General features: G+C 47.8%; 9 protein-coding genes across 9 annotated transcripts; 4 read left to right on the top strand and 5 right to left on the bottom strand.

The window, feature by feature from the left end:
• Positions 1–102: 102 nt before the first annotated feature.
• On the top strand, positions 103–2,132 carry kexA (serine-type carboxypeptidase kexA; the record flags this gene model as incomplete). The annotated part of the gene is made up of 4 exons (XM_022534035.1): positions 103–296; positions 394–754; positions 814–1,746; positions 1,800–2,132. 4 exons carry the CDS (start codon positions 103–105, stop codon positions 2,130–2,132), a joined length of 1,821 nt encoding a protein of 606 aa, XP_022387454.1.
• A 365-nt stretch (positions 2,133–2,497) lies between these two features.
• ABOM_006907 (IQ calmodulin-binding motif domain protein) lies at positions 2,498–6,884 on the bottom strand (the record flags this gene model as incomplete). Its single annotated transcript, XM_022534036.1, has 4 exons — positions 2,498–3,843; positions 4,219–4,267; positions 4,342–6,730; positions 6,781–6,884. The coding sequence occupies 4 exons, from the start codon at positions 6,882–6,884 to the stop codon at positions 2,498–2,500; spliced, it is 3,888 nt and encodes a 1,295-aa protein (XP_022387455.1).
• Positions 6,885–8,787: 1,903 nt separating this feature from the next.
• On the bottom strand, positions 8,788–11,143 carry ABOM_006908 (RING finger and CHY zinc finger domain-containing protein; the record flags this gene model as incomplete). Its single annotated transcript, XM_022534037.1, has 3 exons — positions 8,788–9,412; positions 9,461–9,825; positions 9,893–11,143. 3 exons carry the CDS (start codon positions 11,141–11,143, stop codon positions 8,788–8,790), a joined length of 2,241 nt encoding a protein of 746 aa, XP_022387459.1.
• A 699-nt stretch (positions 11,144–11,842) lies between these two features.
• On the bottom strand, positions 11,843–12,312 carry ABOM_006909 (uncharacterized protein; the record flags this gene model as incomplete). The annotated part of the gene is made up of 2 exons (XM_022534038.1): positions 11,843–11,957; positions 12,017–12,312. 2 exons carry the CDS (start codon positions 12,310–12,312, stop codon positions 11,843–11,845), a joined length of 411 nt encoding a protein of 136 aa, XP_022387460.1.
• Positions 12,313–12,898: 586 nt separating this feature from the next.
• ABOM_006910 (uncharacterized protein) lies at positions 12,899–13,215 on the top strand (the record flags this gene model as incomplete). Its single annotated transcript, XM_022534039.1, has 2 exons — positions 12,899–13,045; positions 13,084–13,215. 2 exons carry the CDS (start codon positions 12,899–12,901, stop codon positions 13,213–13,215), a joined length of 279 nt encoding a protein of 92 aa, XP_022387504.1.
• A 230-nt stretch (positions 13,216–13,445) lies between these two features.
• ABOM_006911 (DUF2293 domain-containing protein) lies at positions 13,446–15,880 on the top strand (the record flags this gene model as incomplete). The annotated part of the gene is made up of 3 exons (XM_022534040.1): positions 13,446–13,607; positions 13,673–14,413; positions 14,504–15,880. The coding sequence occupies 3 exons, from the start codon at positions 13,446–13,448 to the stop codon at positions 15,878–15,880; spliced, it is 2,280 nt and encodes a 759-aa protein (XP_022387503.1).
• A 643-nt stretch (positions 15,881–16,523) lies between these two features.
• ABOM_006912 (copper metallochaperone ATX1) lies at positions 16,524–17,025 on the bottom strand (the record flags this gene model as incomplete). Its single annotated transcript, XM_022534041.1, has 2 exons — positions 16,524–16,675; positions 16,938–17,025. 2 exons carry the CDS (start codon positions 17,023–17,025, stop codon positions 16,524–16,526), a joined length of 240 nt encoding a protein of 79 aa, XP_022387464.1.
• Positions 17,026–17,526: 501 nt separating this feature from the next.
• On the bottom strand, positions 17,527–20,604 carry ABOM_006913 (uncharacterized protein; the record flags this gene model as incomplete). The annotated part of the gene is made up of 3 exons (XM_022534042.1): positions 17,527–18,499; positions 18,555–20,439; positions 20,502–20,604. The coding sequence occupies 3 exons, from the start codon at positions 20,602–20,604 to the stop codon at positions 17,527–17,529; spliced, it is 2,961 nt and encodes a 986-aa protein (XP_022387502.1).
• A 715-nt stretch (positions 20,605–21,319) lies between these two features.
• Positions 21,320–22,069, top strand: ABOM_006914 (kinetochore Spc25 family protein; the record flags this gene model as incomplete). Its single annotated transcript, XM_022534043.1, has 2 exons — positions 21,320–21,476; positions 21,525–22,069. 2 exons carry the CDS (start codon positions 21,320–21,322, stop codon positions 22,067–22,069), a joined length of 702 nt encoding a protein of 233 aa, XP_022387501.1.
• Between the last annotated feature and the right edge of the window lie 266 nt (positions 22,070–22,335).

The raw sequence follows: 22,335 nt of genomic DNA on the forward strand, positions 1-22,335 counted from the left end.
TCCTCGTAGGACCTTTACTTCTGAACACTACTTTTACACCCCTTCCCCTCTGTTTTCGTGGTTCTCCTACCCCCTCCATCGGCCCTCGTTAATCCTTGAGGCATGTTTTCAGCAATCTCGCGTGGGTTCCCCAGAATCAAAACGGGCGACACCTCCTTTTCCTTGAAGTCACTATGGCTTCTATCATTGCTCATCTTGTGGGGTCCTCCATTGTCCTCGGCTAAGTCAGCTGCGGATTACTATGTTCGCTCGTTGCCAGGTGCCCCCGATGGACCCTTGCTGAAGATGCATGCTGGGTGAGTTCGCCACTACTACCGGATCTCATCTATGCCTCGTTATCCCCCCCAGCCCGGACTCCATCGCAGAGGTTTTGACCGCGGCTCTTTGAAACAGACATATTGAAGTGGATCCGCAGAGCAATGGTAATCTCTTCTTTTGGCATTACCAAAATCGCCATATTGCCAACCGTCAGCGAACTGTAATCTGGCTTAACGGTGGCCCGGGATGTAGCTCAATGGATGGTGCATTGATGGAGGTTGGTCCATATCGATTGAAGGACAACAATACGTTGGAGTATAACGAAGGTTCTTGGGATGAGTTCGCCAACCTACTTTTCGTGGATCAGCCGGTTGGAACTGGCTTCAGCTACGTTAATACCGACAGTTATCTTCATGAATTGGACGAGATGTCCGCGCACTTCATGATATTCTTGGGCAAGTTCTTTGAACTTTTCCCGGAATATGAAGGTGATGACGTATGAAATTCCTCGGGTTGTCGTTTCACTACCTAGCCACAATATTCTGACTCTGGCAGATTTACCTTGCGGGCGAGTCCTACGCCGGTCAGCATATACCATATATTGCCAAGGCTATTTTAGACCGGAACAAGAATGCGGCAAGCCCTTGGAACCTTCGCGGCCTTTTAATAGGCAACGGTTGGATCTCTCCTGCGGATCAGTATCCCTCTTACTTGACTTTCGCATACGAAGAAGGCCTTATTGAAGAAGACAGTCGGACCGCAAAGAGCCTGGAAGTGTTACAGTCGGTCTGTCAGTCGAAGTTGGAGACTGGTGGAAAAGACCAAATACATATTGGTGACTGTGAATCAGTGTTGCAGGAGCTTCTGTCAAAGACTCTAGACTCTGACAACAAATGCTACAACATGTATGATATCCGCCTCCGCGATACGGCTCCGTCTTGTGGCATGAACTGGCCTCAAGATCTAAAGGATGTGAAGCCGTATTTACGAAGGGCGGACGTTGTTAAAGCTCTGAATATAAATCCTGAAAAGAAGTCAGGGTGGGAAGAATGCTCAGGGGCTGTCAGCAGTTCTTTTCTTCCGAAAAAGTCGGTGCCGGCTGTTCAACTACTTCCCAGTCTACTCGAATCGGGGATTTCAGTTCTTCTATTTAGTGGTGATAAAGACCTCATTTGCAACCACGTCGGAACCGAGCAGTTGATAAACAATATGAAATGGGGCGGTGGAGTCGGCTTCGAGACATCACCGGGCGTCTGGGCTCCCCGGCATGATTGGACTTTTGAGGGCGAACCAGCGGGTATCTATCAACACGCGAGGAATTTGACATATGTTCTTCTTTATAATTCTAGCCATATGGCGCCTTACGACCTCCCTCGCCAGACTCGAGACATGCTTGATCGCTTCATGAAGGTCGATATAGCAAGTATCGGCGGTAGCCCTGCAGACTCGCGCATTGATGGCGAAAAACTGCCTCAAACATCTGTGGTGGTCATCCGAACAGCACTGCGGCCGAAGAGCAGGAGAAGGAGAGGATGAAACAGGCAGAGTGGAAAGCCTATGCCAAGTCTGGAGAGGCAGTCCTCGTGGTTGTCATCATTGGCGTTTCTGTCTGGGGCTTCTTTATATGGCGCAGCCGACAACGACATCGCAGGTATCAAGGCCTGTACCACGAGGACGTAAGTGGGAGTTCCGTTCTAGAGCGCTTTCATAACAAACGCTCAGGGACGGACGTAGAGGCGGGAGATTTTGACGAGTCAGAGCTCGATGACCTCCATTCGTCGGACATGGCGCGAGAACATTACGCAGTGGGGGATGACAGCGATGAAGATGACGTGAACCGACAGCATCAGCGAACAACCATACATCCAAGCTGAGGAGGTCATGTACGAGTTTTTCCATTCTTTATGGTCAATCTTCATGCTAATTTTTTTTCATTCTCATCTATACTATTGCCCCCTAGATTACCATCTTTTGCTATGTGTGTTGACCATGTTAGCATCATCAGCTTCTCCAAACTAGTAAGATACATAGACATGAATGTGACTACATGAAAGCTGTAACGCAAACACAGTGGGTGGGCTTCGATCCTAATATTCCAACTTAGTGAAGTCTACTTGTATTCTACAATGCCGACTTCGCAACCCTTTTTACCCGCTGGCTGTCCGGCATTCTCAACCGGGACGTAATCACCTCGCGCTGCAAAATTTATCCCCTCGGATTTCTTTCACACCCCGAAGGGCTATCTCCGAAGCGTCCAGACCTTGATACTCCCATCGTCTGCGGTTGTAATAAGCACTTCCTCGTTCTCTGTTCGGCATGGGTCCGCACGCCTAGCCCATGCAGCATGATTGATCTCGTAGATGCCATGGGCACCTTCCAATATCGCAATAGCTACCCAATCTGTATGAGGTCGAGGTGTAGGAGCAGGTGTATCTGTAGAAGTATTTTTGTCTAGCGTTCGTGCTGGTGTTGTCAAGAACAGCTCCTCGTAGATCACGATGCGTCCATCTGCACCGACAGAAGCTAATAGCCCAGTGCGCTTACTCCATGCAACCGCGTAGATGGAGAGCTCATGCATTTCTGGGAGAAGAGCGTCTTGTTCCCATGTTTCATCGGTGCCTGTTGGCCGAATGATACTAGGGATGCCCGTACTTCCAAACTGTGATTGTGCCCGCTGTTCTTTAGGTTTCCGTTTCCAGATGCGGACTGTTCTGTCATCGGAGCATGAGGCGAGACGAGGGCCAGACATTGCACGCTGGTCCTTCCATTCAGCAGACCGGGACGTGCCCTGCTCACACACTACAGCAGTAGATGGCACGTTGTCAATACCTTCCCAGTCTAGATACCAGACAGTTCCCGTATGACCCTTGATGCATGCCACTTGGCCCCAATCATCGATATCCTCACGCCACAACCGGATGGTGTCGTCGTAGCTGGCGCTGGCCAGACACTCCTCCACGGGATGCCAGGCGACACATTTTACGTCGCCTTCATGTTCCTGCATGACAGCTACGGTCTCGAAATTGTTGTCGCCGTCATCCAAGTCTTCCCAGATCCAGATTGACTTATCTCGGGAGCATGTCGCCAACAACATCCCAGATGGCGACCATGACACTGACTTGACTTCGCTGTCATGTCCATCTAGGAGGACAGCGAATCGCCATTCTTCATCATCTTCATCTTCCTGGGTATCACGCCCATTGCCATCGAGTGTCTCTGAACTCAAGCCATAGACATCTGTGCCGGCCTCTGCCCGACCATAGCTGTCCCACCGTCGCCAGATCCCCACTGTTGCGTCAAAACTCCCCGTCGCCAGAACACTTTCGCCTTGTACATGTGGTTTCCAGGCACATGTGCGTACGCTGCGTTTGTGACCGCCCGAGATGGTCGAGAGAAGCCGAAAATTGGTTAGCGAGTATACACGGACAGTTTTGTCGGAGCTACAGGTCGCAACAATGGGGAGAGAGGGATGGGGTGCGGTCAACCACGTGCGTTCGAGGGACGAAGGGGTCAAATCTGACAGCAGTGTAAGAGAGGCAGTTGGGTTTCCGGTCATTGTGAATGTATCTTCCTTTTCATCCAACCCTTTTTGATTGTCCTAGTTTAGAAGGCTTGCTGGAATTGCAGACTGGGAGCGGACAGAATATCTGGTGTAGTGGGGGGGTGGGGTTAGATACACTTCTGAATCTAGGATACCTACTGGCCATAGAAGCGACTTCGGAGCGTTGAGTAGCATTTACCATTTATGGGGGAAAGAAAAAGATATTTAAGATTGTGAGATATCAGATCATTCTTATACTCATAAACGATTCCTATTATTGTAATGTGAGGGAGAACAAACTCTAAAGAGCAAGGGAAAAAAAAAACTCTCAACATGCTCAGCGCAGACTCCTCTGAATAACCTCTAGCGCCTAGGCCCTGTCGAAATGCCCTCTCCTAATACTCGCTCATAGACCATACCATGGCACAGCCAATCCACTTCGCGCACTTTCTCAAGCTCTTCGGTCAACTTGCCAACTCGTTAACAAACTCGGGCATTCCTGCACCGGCCAAGCACTGGCTGGCCGTCGTCGTGGTTCGAACCCTCTCAGCTGCACTTGAAGCACTAAGGCGAGAGAGAATATGGGTGCGCAAACGCGAAAGAATGAGCCGTGCAACAGGGTCTGCGAAGCTGGCCGCACCAACCTCACTTCTACCGGAGTTCACTGGGCTTTGGGCCACCGCTATCTCTCGTATGGGCGCGTCCGTATGAATTTCAACCGTCGTCTGTGTTGCCATAGATGAAGAAACAGCAGCGCACGCCTTGGCGACCGGCGCCAGTACCCGCCGGATGGTCGCCGCAAGTTGAGCGCTAGCATTAGAAGGCATTGGGTGTGTTGACTCCAGAATCGATTGTACTCGATTGAGTTCAATATCACCAAGATTCAGAGACATAATTCGATCTGCCTCAGCTTTCCATTGTGATCGCACGTCACGTTTGAGTAAATTCTTAGCTGCCAGTAAAATAGAGGCAGTCGCCACGATTTTGAATGCTTGCGCGTGCAGTCTCTCTAGTCGTTGGCGGTCCAGCTCTAAGGTCTCAGGAACTAGATCATCACACACAGGTGCATTGCTCAGAACAAGATCCACGAGGCCTTGAGCATAAATCTTCGAGGTAGGCGGCTGAGGCTCCCCGTTGATATTCTCCGGATCACGCTTCCGGATTTCATCTACAATGATTTTGTGATGTGTTCGCCAGAAGCGCCTTGCTTTCCTCAAGCTCAAGGATCCGTCATGAAGACCCTTCTCGAAGGTTCTCTGCTCATACCCAGGCGCCTCTTGGATAAGTTGGGGGGCAGCAAGTTGGATCATAAAGTTCGTGTGATCGAGGGACAGCAAGTCGATTATCCCCATCAGCCTCGCCAGACGATCAATCGCATCTCCTGAAGTATCTTCCTTAAAAGCCTTGACTATAGGATCCCGGTAAGGAGCACAAAGCTTCGGTAGGATGGTGTTCATGAAGTTGAAGAAGCTAGCGTAAGAGAAAGCACCAACATTACATTGATTCTCAACCAACTTTGGGTCCAGCACTTCGCTAATCAGCACATGAAGCGAGTTACCCGGGCGGAGCGAACGTAATAATCGATCCTGAATTACTGTGGCCATAGCTACAGTCCAGTTCGTGCCTAGCCCAGCGTCCACATCTCTGCGCATCATATCACACATATGATTCATAATTTGTTTACGCGGCTCCGTATACTGTGTCTCCTCAATCTTGAATTCCTTATTGATGAGAAGTTCATGCACTAAAGCACGGTTTTCTGGGAGTGCAGTCAAAATTCTTGTGAAGCGTTCATGCGGGGAGATCCGCTGCCTTTCCAGCTCCCGCAAAACAGTACCCTCCACATTGCTAAAAGTGTCGCTAATAGGAGACGCAACACTCTCTGTGAGCGTTTCGGTTGATGAAGGCGCGACCTCTGCCGACCGTGGAATGGCTTGCCTGGAGGCACTACGTTTCGTCTCCCGCTTAGCTTTCTTCAAAGCATCTCGCACCATTTGCATTGCTCTTTCCGAGCCGGCTAGGCGCTTCAGCCGGGCGAGAAGCAGAATCTGGTTTTGCCTGATGCCCTGACGATAATCATCTGCCACACCACCAGCTCGATCATTCTTGACCGTTTGCCAGATTAGCTCCAGCTCAACAAATTGAGCCAGCATGATTTCGATCAGAACGCTAGAGTCATGAGTCTTCCAAGCATGGAAGGCAGAAAAGAAGACATTGTAAGCCTCACACACTGTCTGAAGCTCTGTAGAATTGGCCGGCGTTGAGTGGCAGCTAGATAAAAGCAGTGGTATGGCTTGCTCAAACGCTAGAATGAGCTCACGAGCCTTCACAATCAAATCCTGCTCTTGTTCACCGTTACTGCTCAGCACTTCAGCGGGATGGGTTGTGATTAAATAACTGCTGAGAAATGTGCGCACAGCGCCCCTTCCACCCATTGTACCACTTTCCATATCTTGTAGCCCGCAAAGTCGAAGCACACGAGCTGTTACGGTCAGGACTTTATTTTCCGAAAGCAGGGCTCCAACATCCTCAAAATCCATGTGCCGAATGCGGTTGGTTGTCAAATCTAGCATTCGAAACTCCTGTATAGCCCTCCTGGTATGATAGGTCCTCCATATTCGCTGGATAATCTTCGCGGCTGCATCATGCGTGAGAGAGTTGCTAACCACCTTTGCCATCTTTTTCTCTTCGCTAGTGGGTAAGCTGCTTGTGCGGTGGCGTCGATGACTTTGCTGATAGAGTACACGCCGCTTTTCGGCCTCTGCAAACTTCTCCGTCATTTCTAAGCGAAGCCTGGCGTGCTCTGCAGCTTTCCTCTTCCGGTTATCTTCAGCCTTCTTCTTGGCGCGACGAACTTCTTCTTCACACTTGGCGGTGATCTCCGCCAGTAGTCGCTCCCGAGCCTGCTGAGCAGCCAGGGCTCTCTCTTCCCTTTGCAAGTTCCTGGATGCAGCTTTACTGAGGGCGGCGCGAAGCCTTACCTTCTCTGCATGCAGAGCACGGTCCGCGAGCCTCGCTTTCCGGCTCTCAAGAATGGAAGTTCGCCGGAGATGTTGCGCGATATTATCGGTTGGAGATACGCCATGAGATGAAGCGCTCGAGTGGTGTGAGTGTAAAGATGAGATCGAACTTCGACGAGAGGAGGCAGCAGAGGAGCGTCTAACCACACTCGGCTTTCGAGAGAAGCGGGCGGCGAGGCGGGTGGGTAAGCTTAGTGGTGGTGCTTGCTCCCCTGGCAGCATTTCTATGTCTGCTTCTTTCACAGAATCCGCAGTACCTGCAGCACCTGGGAGCTGAACCCCAATATCTGAGTTGCGGCGGATCATGATCTTCGAGAACAATGAGGTTATGCTGCTCGCATCCAAGGCGAAGGGTGGTTGTCGGTAGTAGGGGCCAGAATATATCGAAAAGTGACGTAAAGTATAAGCCTTGATCGACAGAAACAGATACTACTCTCTCAAGGTGGCACCCGAAAAAGGAACTCAGGGCGAGTTTCATGGGCCTAAGTCTGCAGAGATATATCTCGTTTCAGAAGGGGGCGTGAAGGTCAAAGAGCCGGGGAGGGAGTGGCTGGAGCGTTCAGCGTTGTAGATGATGGCGAGGATTCACAAAATATGTAGAAAAAAGATAGAAGGAGGTGAGGCATCCATCCATTCATATCGTAGAAACAAAGTTGTTATCTAATCTCATTCTTGGAGAAGGCCATCGAAGGACGCTGCCTGAGTAATGCAGGCCGCAAGCAGGTGGTTGGCTTAGGTAAGCACTGGTAACTTTCGACTGCAGTCAGACGAATGACACTATTTAGTACTGACACAAGTATGAGTGGAACGCGATCATGGCCAAAAAGACCTTGGCCAGCGAATGGGCGACTCAAACATTGTCTAATGCCCATTGCATGATAATGCTGCTGCAGCTCCACAGGCTAACCAATGATAGTTATTTGTAGGATGTAGAACTATGTAGTACTAAGTACTAGTAGTTGAATCCTACAGGTAGTTAAAGTTAGTTAGGGGTCGCAGCTCGACGTGGTTAGAGATTTCTTGGTATTTTTGTCTAACCACGCTGAGATACGTCTCTATCTCAATCTTACCGTGGTTTGGCAGTTTACTAAGATTTATTATATTATTGCCACTAACTTTACAGTATCTTATATCCACCCCCCCCCCCCCCCCTTAAGTGTATATAAGAAAAAGCGCCCTCGAACATAGAGAGGTAGAGTCGCCCCTCAATCCCCGAAGGATTGAGGGGCGAATAAATAAGCGGGGGCAAGATACGTAGAAGTAGACTTTGTGAAACGTGGCAATAGTAGTTTATATATAATCCTAATTGTGGTTAGAGAAGCTTAGTCAGTTCTGGCTATGCTGATAGTAATTCCGTTCCGGTTTCCAGACCATGCCGAGCTATAAGCCCAGTTACTAGTAGTTAACTAACACAGACTCTCTCAGCTTACCACACTATTTGCATACAGATTAAACAAGTTAGTACTATCTTCTACTAACTAATATCTAATAATATACAAACAAGAAGCATTATTCTTATTAATACATATATGCGTATGCAATGAATTTTAGGCTGAAGTTGTATGCTTTCAGTGATAGGCACAGCAAGCCCCAGGCCTTATATGATCATTTTCAACCTGTATCTATACACAGTCTCTCAGACATGCTAGTTCCTGTCCATGTAGCATTATCGTAGATTTTTGGTAAATTTGTGAATGTCCCATGGTAAGCTCATACGAGTCGAACGCTGTTCTGGCTGATAAAGGGAGTTTTGAAGCACCAAAAATTGATTGTGTAGACAGCTCTAGGACATCACCAACACTTCATGGACATCATGGAACGGCTAGACATGTTCATCGACACTAAAGTGAGGAAGGGAGAAAAAGAAAGAAGCAGAGGGTAGAGCACTACTCTACCGTCATACAATTTAATCTATTACCAAAAGCGAATATGCTGGGTAGTAATGGCGATTGGCTATTTTCATCGTCGTCACCTATGACCAAAGATATCTATCTTCTCGTCATCATCATCTTCTTCATCTTCATTGTTTTCCTCTGAGTTGCTGCACCATGACCGCTCATCATCATCATCACCACCACCACCACCACCACCATGACTCTCGCCTTGATCCTCTTCGCCGTTGGCTCCTGAGGTTCCATCGACCGACTCAGTCCCTCGACTAAGAAATCCATACCTGTATTTAAATTTCGCACCCCAAAAGCGAATTTCCCCACTACTCTCGTTTTCATCATCCTTGGGCGCCTGGCCATTAGAAAATGACGTTGACTTTCGTCTCTCAGAGCCACGATCGGGGGGTATGCCAAAATAGTTACTGATCACTGGAGAAACAGCACGGCCACGACTGATACTGTAGGAGAACCGCCCACTTGGCTCAGTTGATACCAGCGCGTTAGGTCGTGCGTTTGAGTATATATCCTGGCCAGAGTTGGTGTCAAGTCTTGACGTTAATACTGGGAGCGCAATATTGCCCGCGCCTTGAGATGATGACCTTGTTCGGGACGCTATGAACCCTTCTCTCGCATAATCATCCTCGGCTGAAACCAGTATCTCTCCGTTCAATAATCGAATTTGGGCAGTGTTGTATGATTCGCACCTGGCTCGTTAGTCCGCGTCAAACTGGGGGTCATCCGAATAGGCTTACATATCACATCTCAGTCCCAGCCAGTGGTACTTAACGACAGACTTTGCACCACAATCATTACAGTAAATTAAAGCTTTCGTGTCATTGAACTCAGCCGGCATAGGTTGACTTTGGATCGTACGGTCCAGGTTTCGAAAGGTAGACTCCATATTCGTAATGGTCTTACTGCATATCGGACAGCGATATGAACTCTTTGAATACTCGGAAAGACACTTTTGATGTATGCTGTGACCACACCGCATAAAGACGACGGTCTCAGGAGAAGTAAACATGTAGTCCCCACAGATAGGACAATCACACTGCGTCGAGCGCTCAATGCATCGATGCGTATTCTCGATCGAGATAGGCAGACAGACGCAGCAGGTCTAACATTGTTTATCAGCAATTGCCTATGGGCATGATTTCCCTTTTCATTTGGTCATTGTACCCTACCTTGCAGTGAAAAAAGTCTTTCCCTAATCCTTGGCCGATTCGACAGATTCCGCAGTCATTGCAATGGTAGATACTTTTGCTAGTATCGTTGTCCCAGAGCTTGCAGATGTTGCAATAGTACTGCGAAGATTGTTCCCCGCATTGCCTACAAAACTGCGTGGCAGGTTGAGCATGCCCGCATAGCATGCATAGCATGTTTTCTGTTTTTGGCCGATCGAGGTGATGGTCTTCTGCCTCGTCGTGGCAAAATCGACAAGTATACCATTTCTTGCAGGCGTAGCATTGTAGTTTGACGTTCCTTTTATAATGTTGACAGCCTAAACAAGCCTCCTCGAATTCCTCAGCATCCGTATCATCAATATCTTCAGTCGGTAGTTCTAATTCATCCCTGGGGGAAAAAGTTGGTTTCAAATCTTCAGCTGTCAGACAATACTGATTTTCTTGATGTTCGATCGAAGCCGTGGTAGGTGGGTTTAGGCTTTGTTGGTCAAATGATTGACTGCTCCAACGGTAATTTGGAGTGACAGGTCGATCCGGGCTTCGGGGCCTGAATAGTGACGGCGTTATTTTTATCGTCTGGCTATCCAGATTACTTCGAGAAGCATTATAGTTTTCTGTCATTAACTCATGGATCATACGTGCTTGCTCCATGCTACTGTAGTTTAAATCCCGGATGGCATGGATCTTTTTCCTCAAGGCACCCATTCCATCATCTTCTGGAAGCGAAGACTGTCCACCCGTATCAACTAGGTCAAGATGACTGTGCGATACTCGCTGGGTCCCCCGCAAGGTTAAGCTTGTTTGTTGAGAGGCATCTTGTGTAGAGATAGCAACTGGGGTGGACTGCTGTGGTTCCGTCAAATCGACCTCATGCATGATAATCGCATCATCGTCAGAAACTCCAGAATTGTTGTCGTTTATCTGACTGGTACGGTGCGACAGGGAAAATGTTTCGGTTTCGTGGTTCTGGTCGTTGAAACCAGTCGGCCAAAGCATAACGGACGAGGGGCTATCTTCGGAGGCAACATATTCACCATAAGCCCCTATATCAGGATGTATTTCTTGCTCTGAATATGACATGACACCTCTCGCGATGTTATCGCAGTCGTCTTCACCTCTGTCTGAAGAACACCGATCATAGATGCTCGAGGCTTGGGGAGCCGGCGGGCTGGATTCCTCAGTCTGCTGTGACAGACGACGGGCTTGCCGAACGACGGGTTCGATCAGCAACGAAGTGATGAGCCCGCTCATGAAGGACCGGAGGCAACATTTGATTGAGAATAAAACATAGGCTGTACTGATCTTTTAAAAAGCAGAATTCCCGGGGTTATGTTGCAATCTCAAGGAATAAATATCCTGCGAAAGGGCCGGAATAAGGAAGGCAAAGCATGTGACAATTAGAAGCCGGGATCGACCGCTGATTTGTTGCATGATTGCCAGATTGTTCTGATGGCGGAACCCCGTAAATCCTAGCTCTATTCCCTGCCATTCCAAAAGAAAATTACCGTTTCTGTGATGGTTATGGCTTGGTATTAGTCCTTAATACTTGTGGCTATTTCATAATTACTTAAAGGCTTCCTATTATGTGCTGCTGTTTCTAGTTTATAGTAATGACGTCTTCCAGGGTTAGCCCACGGAATTAGCCCATGACGGTAAGGGTGGTATTTAGGCGCAGACTTGGGATAGCGAGATGGAAAGACAAGTGAGAGACAGGAAAAAAGGTGAGGGGAAGAATAAGGAAATAGCTAAGGTAGTATTAACACTTCTCCACTGTACATATACTGTATTTAACAGGGGTCATCTCTGATGTGCTTTCAAGTCGAAAGGCGCAGACTGTACTAGTAGATGTAGTAGATCTCTGTTGCACCAGAATTCCTCCGACTTTCCAGAATCACACAATCAAGTGCGACTTTAACCAGTGTTTAAAACGAAGAGGAACTTTATCCCTAATTATTTGATGCATGTCCCTAAGCTCTCATTCAGAAGCATTAGTGTCAAATTAAATTGCTCATTGGCATCTCTGCGTAGACTGGACTCTTTTTGGTCAATCCCTAGCCCTTTCAATCTTCACAAGTTAGAGGTAGCACTCTTGCAGTCCTTTCATTCTCTCCATATGTCACCTACAATCGCAAATCCTTTCTCACTTGGGGTTGCTCCCAGTACCTGACCATCATCAAATTCTTCACGATCTTATGTTCCACGCCCGCGGCGTCGGCAGCTCGCTGGAGGAAGCGTAGAGTGTTGGCTATTCTATGTGGATCGAAATCGTGACGAGAAGATGAGCGAAACGAGGATCGCAAAGTTCGGAGAAGTACATGGCGCGATGGCGTAGAATAATTAATCACCCGCAGTCCTTGCCGGTAAAGGTGGCGGTAGGCCTGAATGACAGCTCGCTGATCCACATGGGCGGCACTACTCATGATGTTTAAAGTTATAAAGAAAGCTCAAATGACCGTGATTTTCATGGCTATGGGTGACAGTCTCAAGGGAACAACATTCCCTGAGAGCCAGACCTAAAATCTGCAAAAAGAGGTTAGAGGCTTTGAGCAGCGCTCAGTTAATAACTAGTCTAGCCGAAATAGGTAGGCGCCTCCCGCGCCCGCGTTAGGCCGCAAATGATCGGCTGGTTGCTACCCTCCGCATCTTTCATTCTATCTGTATGATGGTCCGCGGCGCTGCCCGGCAAGCATAGCTTCATCAATTTGTCCACTTTCCTTCCTTCTTTTTCTTCCATTTGAACAGTTGTGAAGCAGAGACTGTACCGGACGATTTTAACTATATTCAGCCCTATCTTTCCCTCTAGAGCTGCTCATGGTTTTTGTGTAGAGATGAATCACTAACGGGCTTTACCAAGCTATGGCACGCTACTGATTATTCTTTCTTCTCCCGAGCTACATGGTCAGCTCGCCGAGCTCACCTGCAATTTATGCACTGCGTGCTTGAGGAGATACTGTTATAATGAATGCTTGTCTTCTGTAGTTACTTGAAGACCAGACATCCCACCGCATGGCCCGAGTATTTCGAAGGCCCGCTTCGGCCCTTGCCAGGCGTGCTTCAAGTAGGGCTGCTCAAAGGGCCGCTCGGAAGCATAAGGTGATCATGGAGTCCGTTACACAAGAGAAGAAAAAACTTCGGAGTGTTGTATGTTGTATCGTTAGCTTTTCAAAGGACGATCTTGACAATTATGGCAGATATCTTTTGAAGCAAAGGCCCCTCCTGGTTATACCTTCATTCCCGCAGGCAACCCTCAGCTCACCTCTGCATGCAAGGAAGTATGCCGGAAAGATGGTCTCAAGGTTTTTGCTGTCACGGTAGGCCAATAGACGTTTCTCAACCCCAACCTCCCCCCCTCCTGGTCGCCGCCGCTTCATTTTTATTTGGCCTTTAGCACTTCTCTTCTCTAATTCTTGATCTTACCTGACAGACAACTCCACATATGCACACCCATAATCTTTCTCAGCATGTGCACAGGATTGGGTATCATTTTCCAAGTGCTATCGTCGCGACTGTATGTATGGATTTAAGTCTTTATCTTACGCCAACAGGCAAGGCAATGCCATTCCAAAGCATTGGTTATACACAAACTCGCAAACGCACTAACTCGGAGTCTTCTCAAACTACCATTAATACTGAGGCCCGGGACGTGCTGAAGGATCTCTTCCCTAATATACCAGACAACGATCTGAACCAAATCATCAAGACTGCGTTTCAAAAAGTATGTGAAGCATTTCTGCACCAGCTAAAAGCAGGCGCGAGATAATCGTACTAAATCAACGGAAGGGCCAACGCAAAGTGGGCACGGCAGTTGAGTTACCCCTCGCTCGCCGAGCGCAACTAGCAGTCGTGGCCCATATTCGACATGTGTATACTGATTACGATCGTCTTCTCAAAGCCACCTCATTCCATGAGGCTAGAAGTATTGTTGAAGAACCTACCTTAGCCAAATTGGTGGAATGGAGAGGCGATGATGAAAACGGGAAAACAGTCCTAGAGGACGTCTTCCGTGAAGTCATTGTTATTTCTGATGATGAAGATAGTGATACTGAAGGTGACATGCCTCGGACTATGGATCGGGACTACAGTGTAGAGATCGTTTCGAGCCATCCACGTGCAGAAGACCTTCAGATGAAGCCAATCTACTACGCAAACTCCACCCATCGAGAACACCACCCGGAATTCTCGGATGAGGAAGCCCCGCCGGGTTTTCATTTCATTCGAATAGCTCCTAAAAAGCCCAGAATTGACCGCCGCGGCTTCAGCAGATACCAGGCCTGGGACCGCGCCATCCACCGGTATAGGAACGCAGCTAATACGACTGACCAACGCAAGCTTCATGCCGGTTCTACTAATCAAGGAAGACCTATATATGCGGCACAGCAGCCTTGGCAGGATACCTACGGGGTTAATAGGGACCCTGCTCCAGCCCAAGCCGTTCTTCGTCGGCAACTTTCCACCGCATCGTACGTGAATGCGATTACTGAGCCGCACATATCAACTATCGACCCTGTGGTAGAACGCCGTGTAAGTTCTCAAGGTGCACTAGTTTTTCACTCGATATAACTATTCTTGTCGGTTAAGTATTAAAGCAACGTCTTGCTAATTCTAGAGAAGCCATATGAGGTATATCCTATAACCCGATCACCTCGTCAAAGAGAGGCTGTACCCAAGGTGGAGCAGGCTCTAGAGTCTTTTGGGGCTAAGAATCTACTCCATCAAGGTGACCCACCAAATGCCCCTGTCTTCGTTAGTGGCCCTAAGAAGGTTCTTGGTAACAATGGAAACCAACGTGGATCTCAGAGACCTTCAGGCCCCATTCAAGGCAGAGCACATGTTAATCCACAGGACTGTGCCTTACCTTCTATTGAATCTCCTTTGTCACCGGAAAACAATACCCTGGACAATGGCCTGTTAGACCACATTTCCGGAAGAATGTCGGGAGGGTGCTCTATTCGCCCATTAACACCACGTCATCTCTCATACAAGAATACCCAATGCCCATCACTTGAAGATAGGGTGCAAGACCAACTACCTAAAAGAAGGCGTGTGGCTTACTACGAACCTGTCAATGTTGACAGGGACCATTCCCACAACGCTCGTCCCAGCAATCCGGCGAATGCCCTCACGGGGGAACGGTATATGGCCTTAGGATATCCACCGAGACAATCTCCTGTTCAGGGTGATCTCCATATTCGTAAAAGATATCTTGCACCGTTTAATCCTATTCCTCAATCAGAGCTCCAATTAAGGAAAGTCCAAGTGTCCAATTTATCTGCCACCCATCTTGATCTTGAGCCAGGGAATGTGCTCCCGGAAGATTATGAATCTGCAGGAGGCCAATCGCTACCCCATAACCAATCACTTGAAACTCGCAGGCAGTGGAGGTCTCAAGGACAGCTCCGCGCGTTGCCAGAAGCCGGAACTGCGTTTCCGACGACGCATTGCTCTGATAGAGCTGTTCTCCAGTGGTCTTCTAACCTTAGTGAACAGAGGAATTGCCATCAAGATCATTACACCTATGAGAGCACGAGACCATCCAATATATCAGAATCTCATAAGTCTACTCGAGGCCACACTAATGATCACAGTCTTATGGAGTTTGGAAAGATCCAAATGCGGAGGCACTATGCTGAGGATTTTGTTCGTACTATTGATTCGCAGGCCCCAATTCCAATAGAGTACCCGCCGCAACATCGCCTTCATAGGAACCATGCCCGGGATCCCCTTACCCAGCGGGCCTATGTTCAACCCCCTCATCGTCCTTCCTGCAACACTACTGTACCGGGTAATGCCAGCTCAAGACAGCCTTCTGTTCGAGATCCACTACATTCGCGGGTGGCATCTGTAGCTAGATGCTATGATACGACGGCAAATTCGGACATGAGATACTATAATGCTGGGTTGGTCGATTCTGGAACCACAGAGCGGCCATTCCAAGATTCGAATAATTTTTCACGGTATGGTTTTGACTACAGTAATCTGTTTACGTAGTCATCTCTACACGTGCCCTTATTTTCCCAACCCAACTACCCTTCTTTCGGTGCCACGGGCACGTTGGCTAACTTTTCTTCTAGGCGAATATGTGAACAACACCCACACATACGATACACACGAGAACTAGCCTGCCCTACCTATGTGAGGAGAGACGATCGATCTCAACCGTGTCACTCAGTGCTTGAAGGTAGAACAGTTGTTATTGTGGATTAGATGGGTGAGCTGGTCTATTTATGAGCGCTCTGTTGCATTGAATTCTACGGAGCTAGTATGCTCCTGCATGGATACTGTACATAAATATGATATCATAAGCATAATACCCAAATGTGTGCCAATTGACATCATGATGATTTACTACGGCCATGATAAAAAACATGTCTGCACTTGAGTATTCAGGTCTGTTCGGTACCCTCAGGGCGACTGAAGGTGAACCGCTTGTATTCGCCTCCCAGAAAGGGAGTAAGAGAAAATTTTAGATTATGAGAAGCAGAGGTTTTAAGCGCAGCTCTGTAGTGGTTATCTCAAGAGAGGCTAGATCAAAGAATATCCTGCCTCATAGCAACATATGCCTGCTTGCTATCCATCGGTTCATTGACTTGAATTCTTTGAAAATGTGCCCACATGCGACAATGAGTTCTATTCAGACAGCCATCGTTTGCCCATCTGCTTCTCCGGCATTGACTGTCTTCCCAGTCTTCTTGATAGTAGCCAACACAATATCATACGACAAGGACGGTTCCGTCACGACGGTGGCTGTTTGAGAATTCAGGCTGACGTCGAAAGATTTGACACCTATCAATAAAACAGTTAGTGAGCTGCGAGTTGCCTGTATTTTCATATGTTGCTCGGTAGGTCTTCCATTGTCGTGGTCAATTGTTTACGTATCACCATTATACCAGGGAGTATTTTTCCTTTGTTTCTCTTCTTTTTTTTTCTTTTCTTTTCTTTCCCCCCCTCTTGGTCTATTTATGCATAATTTGGGGGTTCTAGTCGAGGTTCAGGGGATGTTGGAAAGGAGGGAAAAGGAGGGGTAGAGAACAGCAGCAACACCTACCTTCCAACTTCTTCAGTACTCGTTCTACGGCTCCTGAGCAACCGCCACAACTCATGGTGACGTTAAACTTGTACTGGTGTTCAGACATGGTCGAATGATCGGTCAGTTTTGATTAAAAGGAAGATGGATGGGAAATGTCTGTTCTGAGGTTGTGTTAGGCGAGGATATGGTGGGGAACAAGACGGTTGGTCAGAGCGGAAGTGGGCAAGCCAATATTATCGGTGTTGGTAAGATGTAAATGATGTGATTCTCTCTACCCAAGCCAAGGCACAAAGACTACATATATGGCTTCGACAACTTTCTTAAAGGAACAACGCAGCAATCGCCCATACCTCTACTTGAAACAATGATGATACATAGTCTCGTTGATCTATCTTGGGTTATAAAGATCATATCATTCCTCTTATTCATATCCTTCCCATATCGCTATCCATTTTCAATGAAGACAAATAGACACTAATAAATGTATATTCATAGTTGTAGTCATATTCCTTCCTCCCCTTTACCTCCTTGGCCTTTTCTTTCTCTCTCTTCCTCCCCTTCCTCTTTTTTAGTCCTCCTTGAGCAGAAAGGGACCAAACATAGGCGACTAAAAGCCAGCCGCTCGCTTCTTCTTTCTTGCCTTCGCAGTACTTTTTCTCCCATTTTCTCGACCACCAAACGCCCCTCGCTCGACTTGGGTCATGGGAAGACCATCATCCCAGACGTGACTGCTCTGAAGTCGCATCATGGGCTGTTCATTGATCTCGGGCTGGCTGCCCCATTCTCGGACAGTAGGTGCTGCAGATGTCACTGGACGAGGGGCGAAAGAGTCTACTTTCTTTTTCTTCAGCCGGCGCTTTGGAGTCGTATCTTTAGTATCCCATTGCGATTCCTCCAGTTCCAACACTTGTACGGTTCTTTGCCAGTCATACATAGCTGGGTCTGCCCCCGGTTGCCAGTGTTGTAATATACTTGTCACGTTTGGAGACACAAACCGCTTTCGCTCAGTATTGAAACCGGTAAAAGCAGCTAGGGTGGAATTAAGAAATCCCGGTTTTACATCAGACGTTCCATGGTCTTCGGTTGCGAAGCTACTCCAGCCACTTTCTCCAGGGCTAACAGGCGGGAAGAGTGTCTGTTTCCCGCTCCTGAATTTCAGGGTAAAACTTGAACCGGATGATGGCGTGCCCTCCTTTTGGCTTGACGATTGGGAGTTAGTTCTATTTGATTCGTAATTTATCCTACGCGCTGCGGCGACCTGTGCCAGGGCAAAATCGGCAGCAACGTTTCGGATAATTTTCTCCTTTGTGATCCGTGCGCGAACGGGTATATTATGAGACAGGGTAAGCCAATCATTGACTGATTGGTCATATATCTCTATCAGGCCAGACTTAGAAGGCTCTGTTGATTGAACAGGATTGGTAGATCGCAAACTTAGATGGCCAGGTAATTGCATGACAAGCTGTTGATGTTTGTGGGTGTATGCGTTGTCTGTTAAGAGCGCAGATAGCAAGTCCTCGATATCCTGTGCATTCTGGTCAACATCATCCAGTGACAAGCTGTGACCAAGAATTTCAAGCCTATGGGTAGTCAGTATCATGGTGTTCTAACGATATATTTCTTCATGAACCATACAGAGTCTGACTAGCCAATTGGCTCTCTGGGTGTACAGGAATCTTTCTTTTTAACTCTTCGAGAGACTCCGGGAGGCCTTCCCCATGCCTTTGACTGGAATCGCTCCCTGGTGAAACCACGAGCCTCCCAGTAGCAACCTCATAAGCCTGCGAGAAGTCAATTGTCCATTGGGAAATTGCAAGTGGTGAAATATTAAAAATCCCAGTATCTGGGAGAGTAGGCATTCCAGGGCCCACTACAGACTCGTCGCAGTCATCAACTATGAAATCCCCGTAAGATCGCGATGAAAGCAGTTGCCTTTGGCGTGTTGTTGGGTAGCGTCTTTTCAACCGGATGATATCATTTTCCAGGTCTTGTCTATCTAAAGCACCGTTATCGGAAGGCCCAACATATACTGACTCATGGATAGACAGGCGTGAGTCTAACACGAAAAGCTTTATAAGCTTTAGACTCGGGTCATAATCTTTTCTCCTGGCCGTCGATGGTAGATGCATGATATTTTTGAAAACAAGCGATGAAAAATGAGCAGTACTAGGTTGAGACTCGACGTTATATTCCGACCCCAACGGGATGTCTAAAACATAGGGATCGGGCATAGGTTCTATGTCTTCGTGGCCGGCGGATACTGCGGGACAATAGAAAGCTAGTGCAACGTGGCTCAGCCTTGAGTATAGCACAAGATAGAGGTCCTCATATATGGGCAGATGTGTCAGTTGCAAAGTGGTGTCTTCCGGATCTCGAAAGTGACGCCAGGACAAGCGAGGAAAGAGGGAAGGCTTTGTCCCATCTTTAGCTGCTACAACCAAGTCAGTGTTGACATCAAACCAGAAGACCCGTGATGTCGTTAGAATAAAGATATTGGATACGTTGCAGGCGCTCCGCTTAACATCCAAGATCCACTCTGACTTTTTTTTCAGACCAAGCTCTATAGAATAAGGGCATGCCTGGTCATCTTCCATCCGATAGAGCATGGGACAACGCCTATCAGAGACAATAAAGCTATTGACATCTCCAACCCACTCTATGGCCGCCCATCCATCATGTCGGGGATAACCGTCTATATCATGACTGTCACCAAGATCTAGCCATGGCAGTGCGCCAGATTTGACACATGTAGCAGTCCAATTACCTTTATTCTGTCTATAGCGACCAGATATTTCCCAAATGCTCCAGTTTCCCCTCTCATCAACAATTCCAATTTGCTTCTGGTACCACGGATTGAAAGTCACAGCTGCATGTGCAGAGCCGCCAGTTTGGGAATTGAATATTTCCACCAATGGGTTTGCATCGAGACGGGAATTACGGGGTCTACTTGGTAATATCTGATCACCGTTGCGGCATACGTGAGCAGGAACAGGCGTCCTATGATGGAGTGGCCGAAACACCAAGGTAGAATGAGGAAATCGGGCCGCCATCCACGTTGGCTTCTCTTCCACGGTGCGCGCAAAACATATCTGACGAACAGGGGCACCTCGTGCAGACCACTCGGCACTTCCAGTTTCCTTGATGGAGGGAACACGCAAACGGAATGTTGCATTCAGCCTCAAGTCCACACAATCTTCGTCCAGCTTGTATAAAGAAATAGCATTGCCACACTCCCCAGAGGCGACTACTGCGATCGGAACAGTTCGGCTCCCCAACTCATCATTCTCGAGGTCAACTGCATACCCCAGGTCTAGGAGTGAGGAGACTAAAGGGTCGCATATTTCGCTTGTAGTGGTGATGGTATGGGAGAGAGTCTCATTGTTAACGAGTGGCCAGCAAGCTGTAAGCTCAGGGTAAACCTTTGGCATGAGACTATTGTTCTCGATCTGTGATGATTGTGGGGCTGTAAGAGGCGATGTGATAGTAGTCTTTGTTGCCCCAGCGAAGGTTATACGAGGTGCTTATAACAGGGTCAGTATGAGGGAAATTAGGAAACGATTCGCATTGTCCAGAGAAGCTTACGCGGGGTCAATGTCCGAGGGAATTCCCAAATCTGGGTCTCCGGACGGTATATCGCTTTACCCAAGTGCCCATACTGTAGAGCACTGGTAGAATGTTCATCCATCGGGGTTCTCTTGGCTCCTAACGATATGTACAAGCCCTAGCCTTGCAAGCATATCGAGAACTGACCAGTAACGCGTTAGACGACGCAGTTCACGTTACTAGTAGCTTGGAAGACACAAGCAACCCTCTTGTAGGTTGTGGTCAGAGATATGCGCCCCTGCCGGTTATTAGAAAATAAACATATGGAAGGGTCGTCAAGCATATATATATACATGCGCATATACAGTGCGAGTTAATGGTTTTTTCCCTGTTGACACATCTGCCACATCTTACCGCCATAAGCACGTACCAAGTGTCCTGCACTACGACTACTACTACTAGTAGTATATGGTATTGCATGCCCAACATAGAGGTTACGAGGAACTATAGGTTCAAACCGATTTAAATTATGGGAAGCCGCAACTCTTCGCACTTCATACGACTGTATTATCATACTTTTCCTTCCAGTTGAAGGGTTGTCATGCTCATGATCACGTGATAAACACACATACACACACCAAAGTTATTGCCAAACCTTAGTTCGACTGCTGCATCGCAACAAACAGTTCAGGCGAGCGTTACCACATTGTTCAGTAGAGCTGTACCCTTACTTATTTGTGACAAAAACGCGAACTATATCAGAATTAGACGTGGCACTCATCATGACTTCCTCTTTCGAACCCTCATTATCGACGAGTGGCATGCGTCCACCTCTCACATCAGCAGATGCACCTTCGATGGCGGATTCATTGCCTAGTATAAATTTCGGTTTCGAGGATCTACGCAATCGCATGGCCCAATTCACTGCTCAGTTTGATGCTTTTATTGAAAAGGGCAGAAAGCAGATATTGGAGGAGAGGAATCAGTTCAAGATCGGGCTTGCGGAACTCCAAGGTGCGTAAATGGGAACATTCAAAGGTACTGTGACTAATTCAAGCTCAGAGGACCAACGGATGAAACAGAGAGATATTGAGATTTTGCATCTCAAGTCACAAACTCACGACCAAACTATACAGAAGGAAACCGCTGAAGCCGCCGAGATGCATGGCACTATTTCATCAGTAGCAATGGAGCGCGATTCTCGTCTCGCTAAACGAGATCGTTTAAAGCAACAAATCAACGAGACACAGAAGGCTATCAATCAGAAAGTGGATGCCCAGAAGGCTCATGCCCGGCATCTCGATGCACAGGCCCGCCTAAACATACCAGAGCTAGAATTTTGGCAGGATTATCTTTGTCTTCGTATTGAGGGAGCCGGGCGGGAAGATCGCCTGAAGTTCATATTTAGCCACCTACTTGAGAAGGACTGGGAAGCTGAAGCCTGGTTTGAACTCGGCACGTCTAGTCGCGATTATGAAGTGTTCCATACACGCCCCAAAGTGGACAGGGAAGCTCTTAATAGGGAGTTAGACAATTTAAACGAGGATCGCGACTTTGGTGCTTTTCTAAAAAGGATGCGCCGCCTGCTTGTCGAAACAATGAAATAGAAAAGGCCCTCTAATTGGTCCGGTGGCGGGACTTGACCGTGTTGACGACAGCATAGCATAGCTTTTTATGTTGATGGTCACGAATTATGGCCTGGTGTACGCCGAGAGAAATGAATTTTCAAGAAAGAAGAGTAAAGAAAAGAGTTCTATACACAGTCAACAACCCGCAGGCAATTTAGTCGGTCTGTTATTTAGTAATCTGCAGAGGGATGTCTAAATATCATGGATTGCATGCGTCAACAAATCAACCACCTGTGGCTTCCCTG

The sequence above is a fragment of the Aspergillus bombycis genome (assembly GCF_001792695.1).
Source record: "Aspergillus bombycis strain NRRL26010 chromosome Unknown contig00065, whole genome shotgun sequence".
NCBI classification, from domain to species: Eukaryota; Fungi; Ascomycota; class Eurotiomycetes; order Eurotiales; family Aspergillaceae; genus Aspergillus; species Aspergillus bombycis.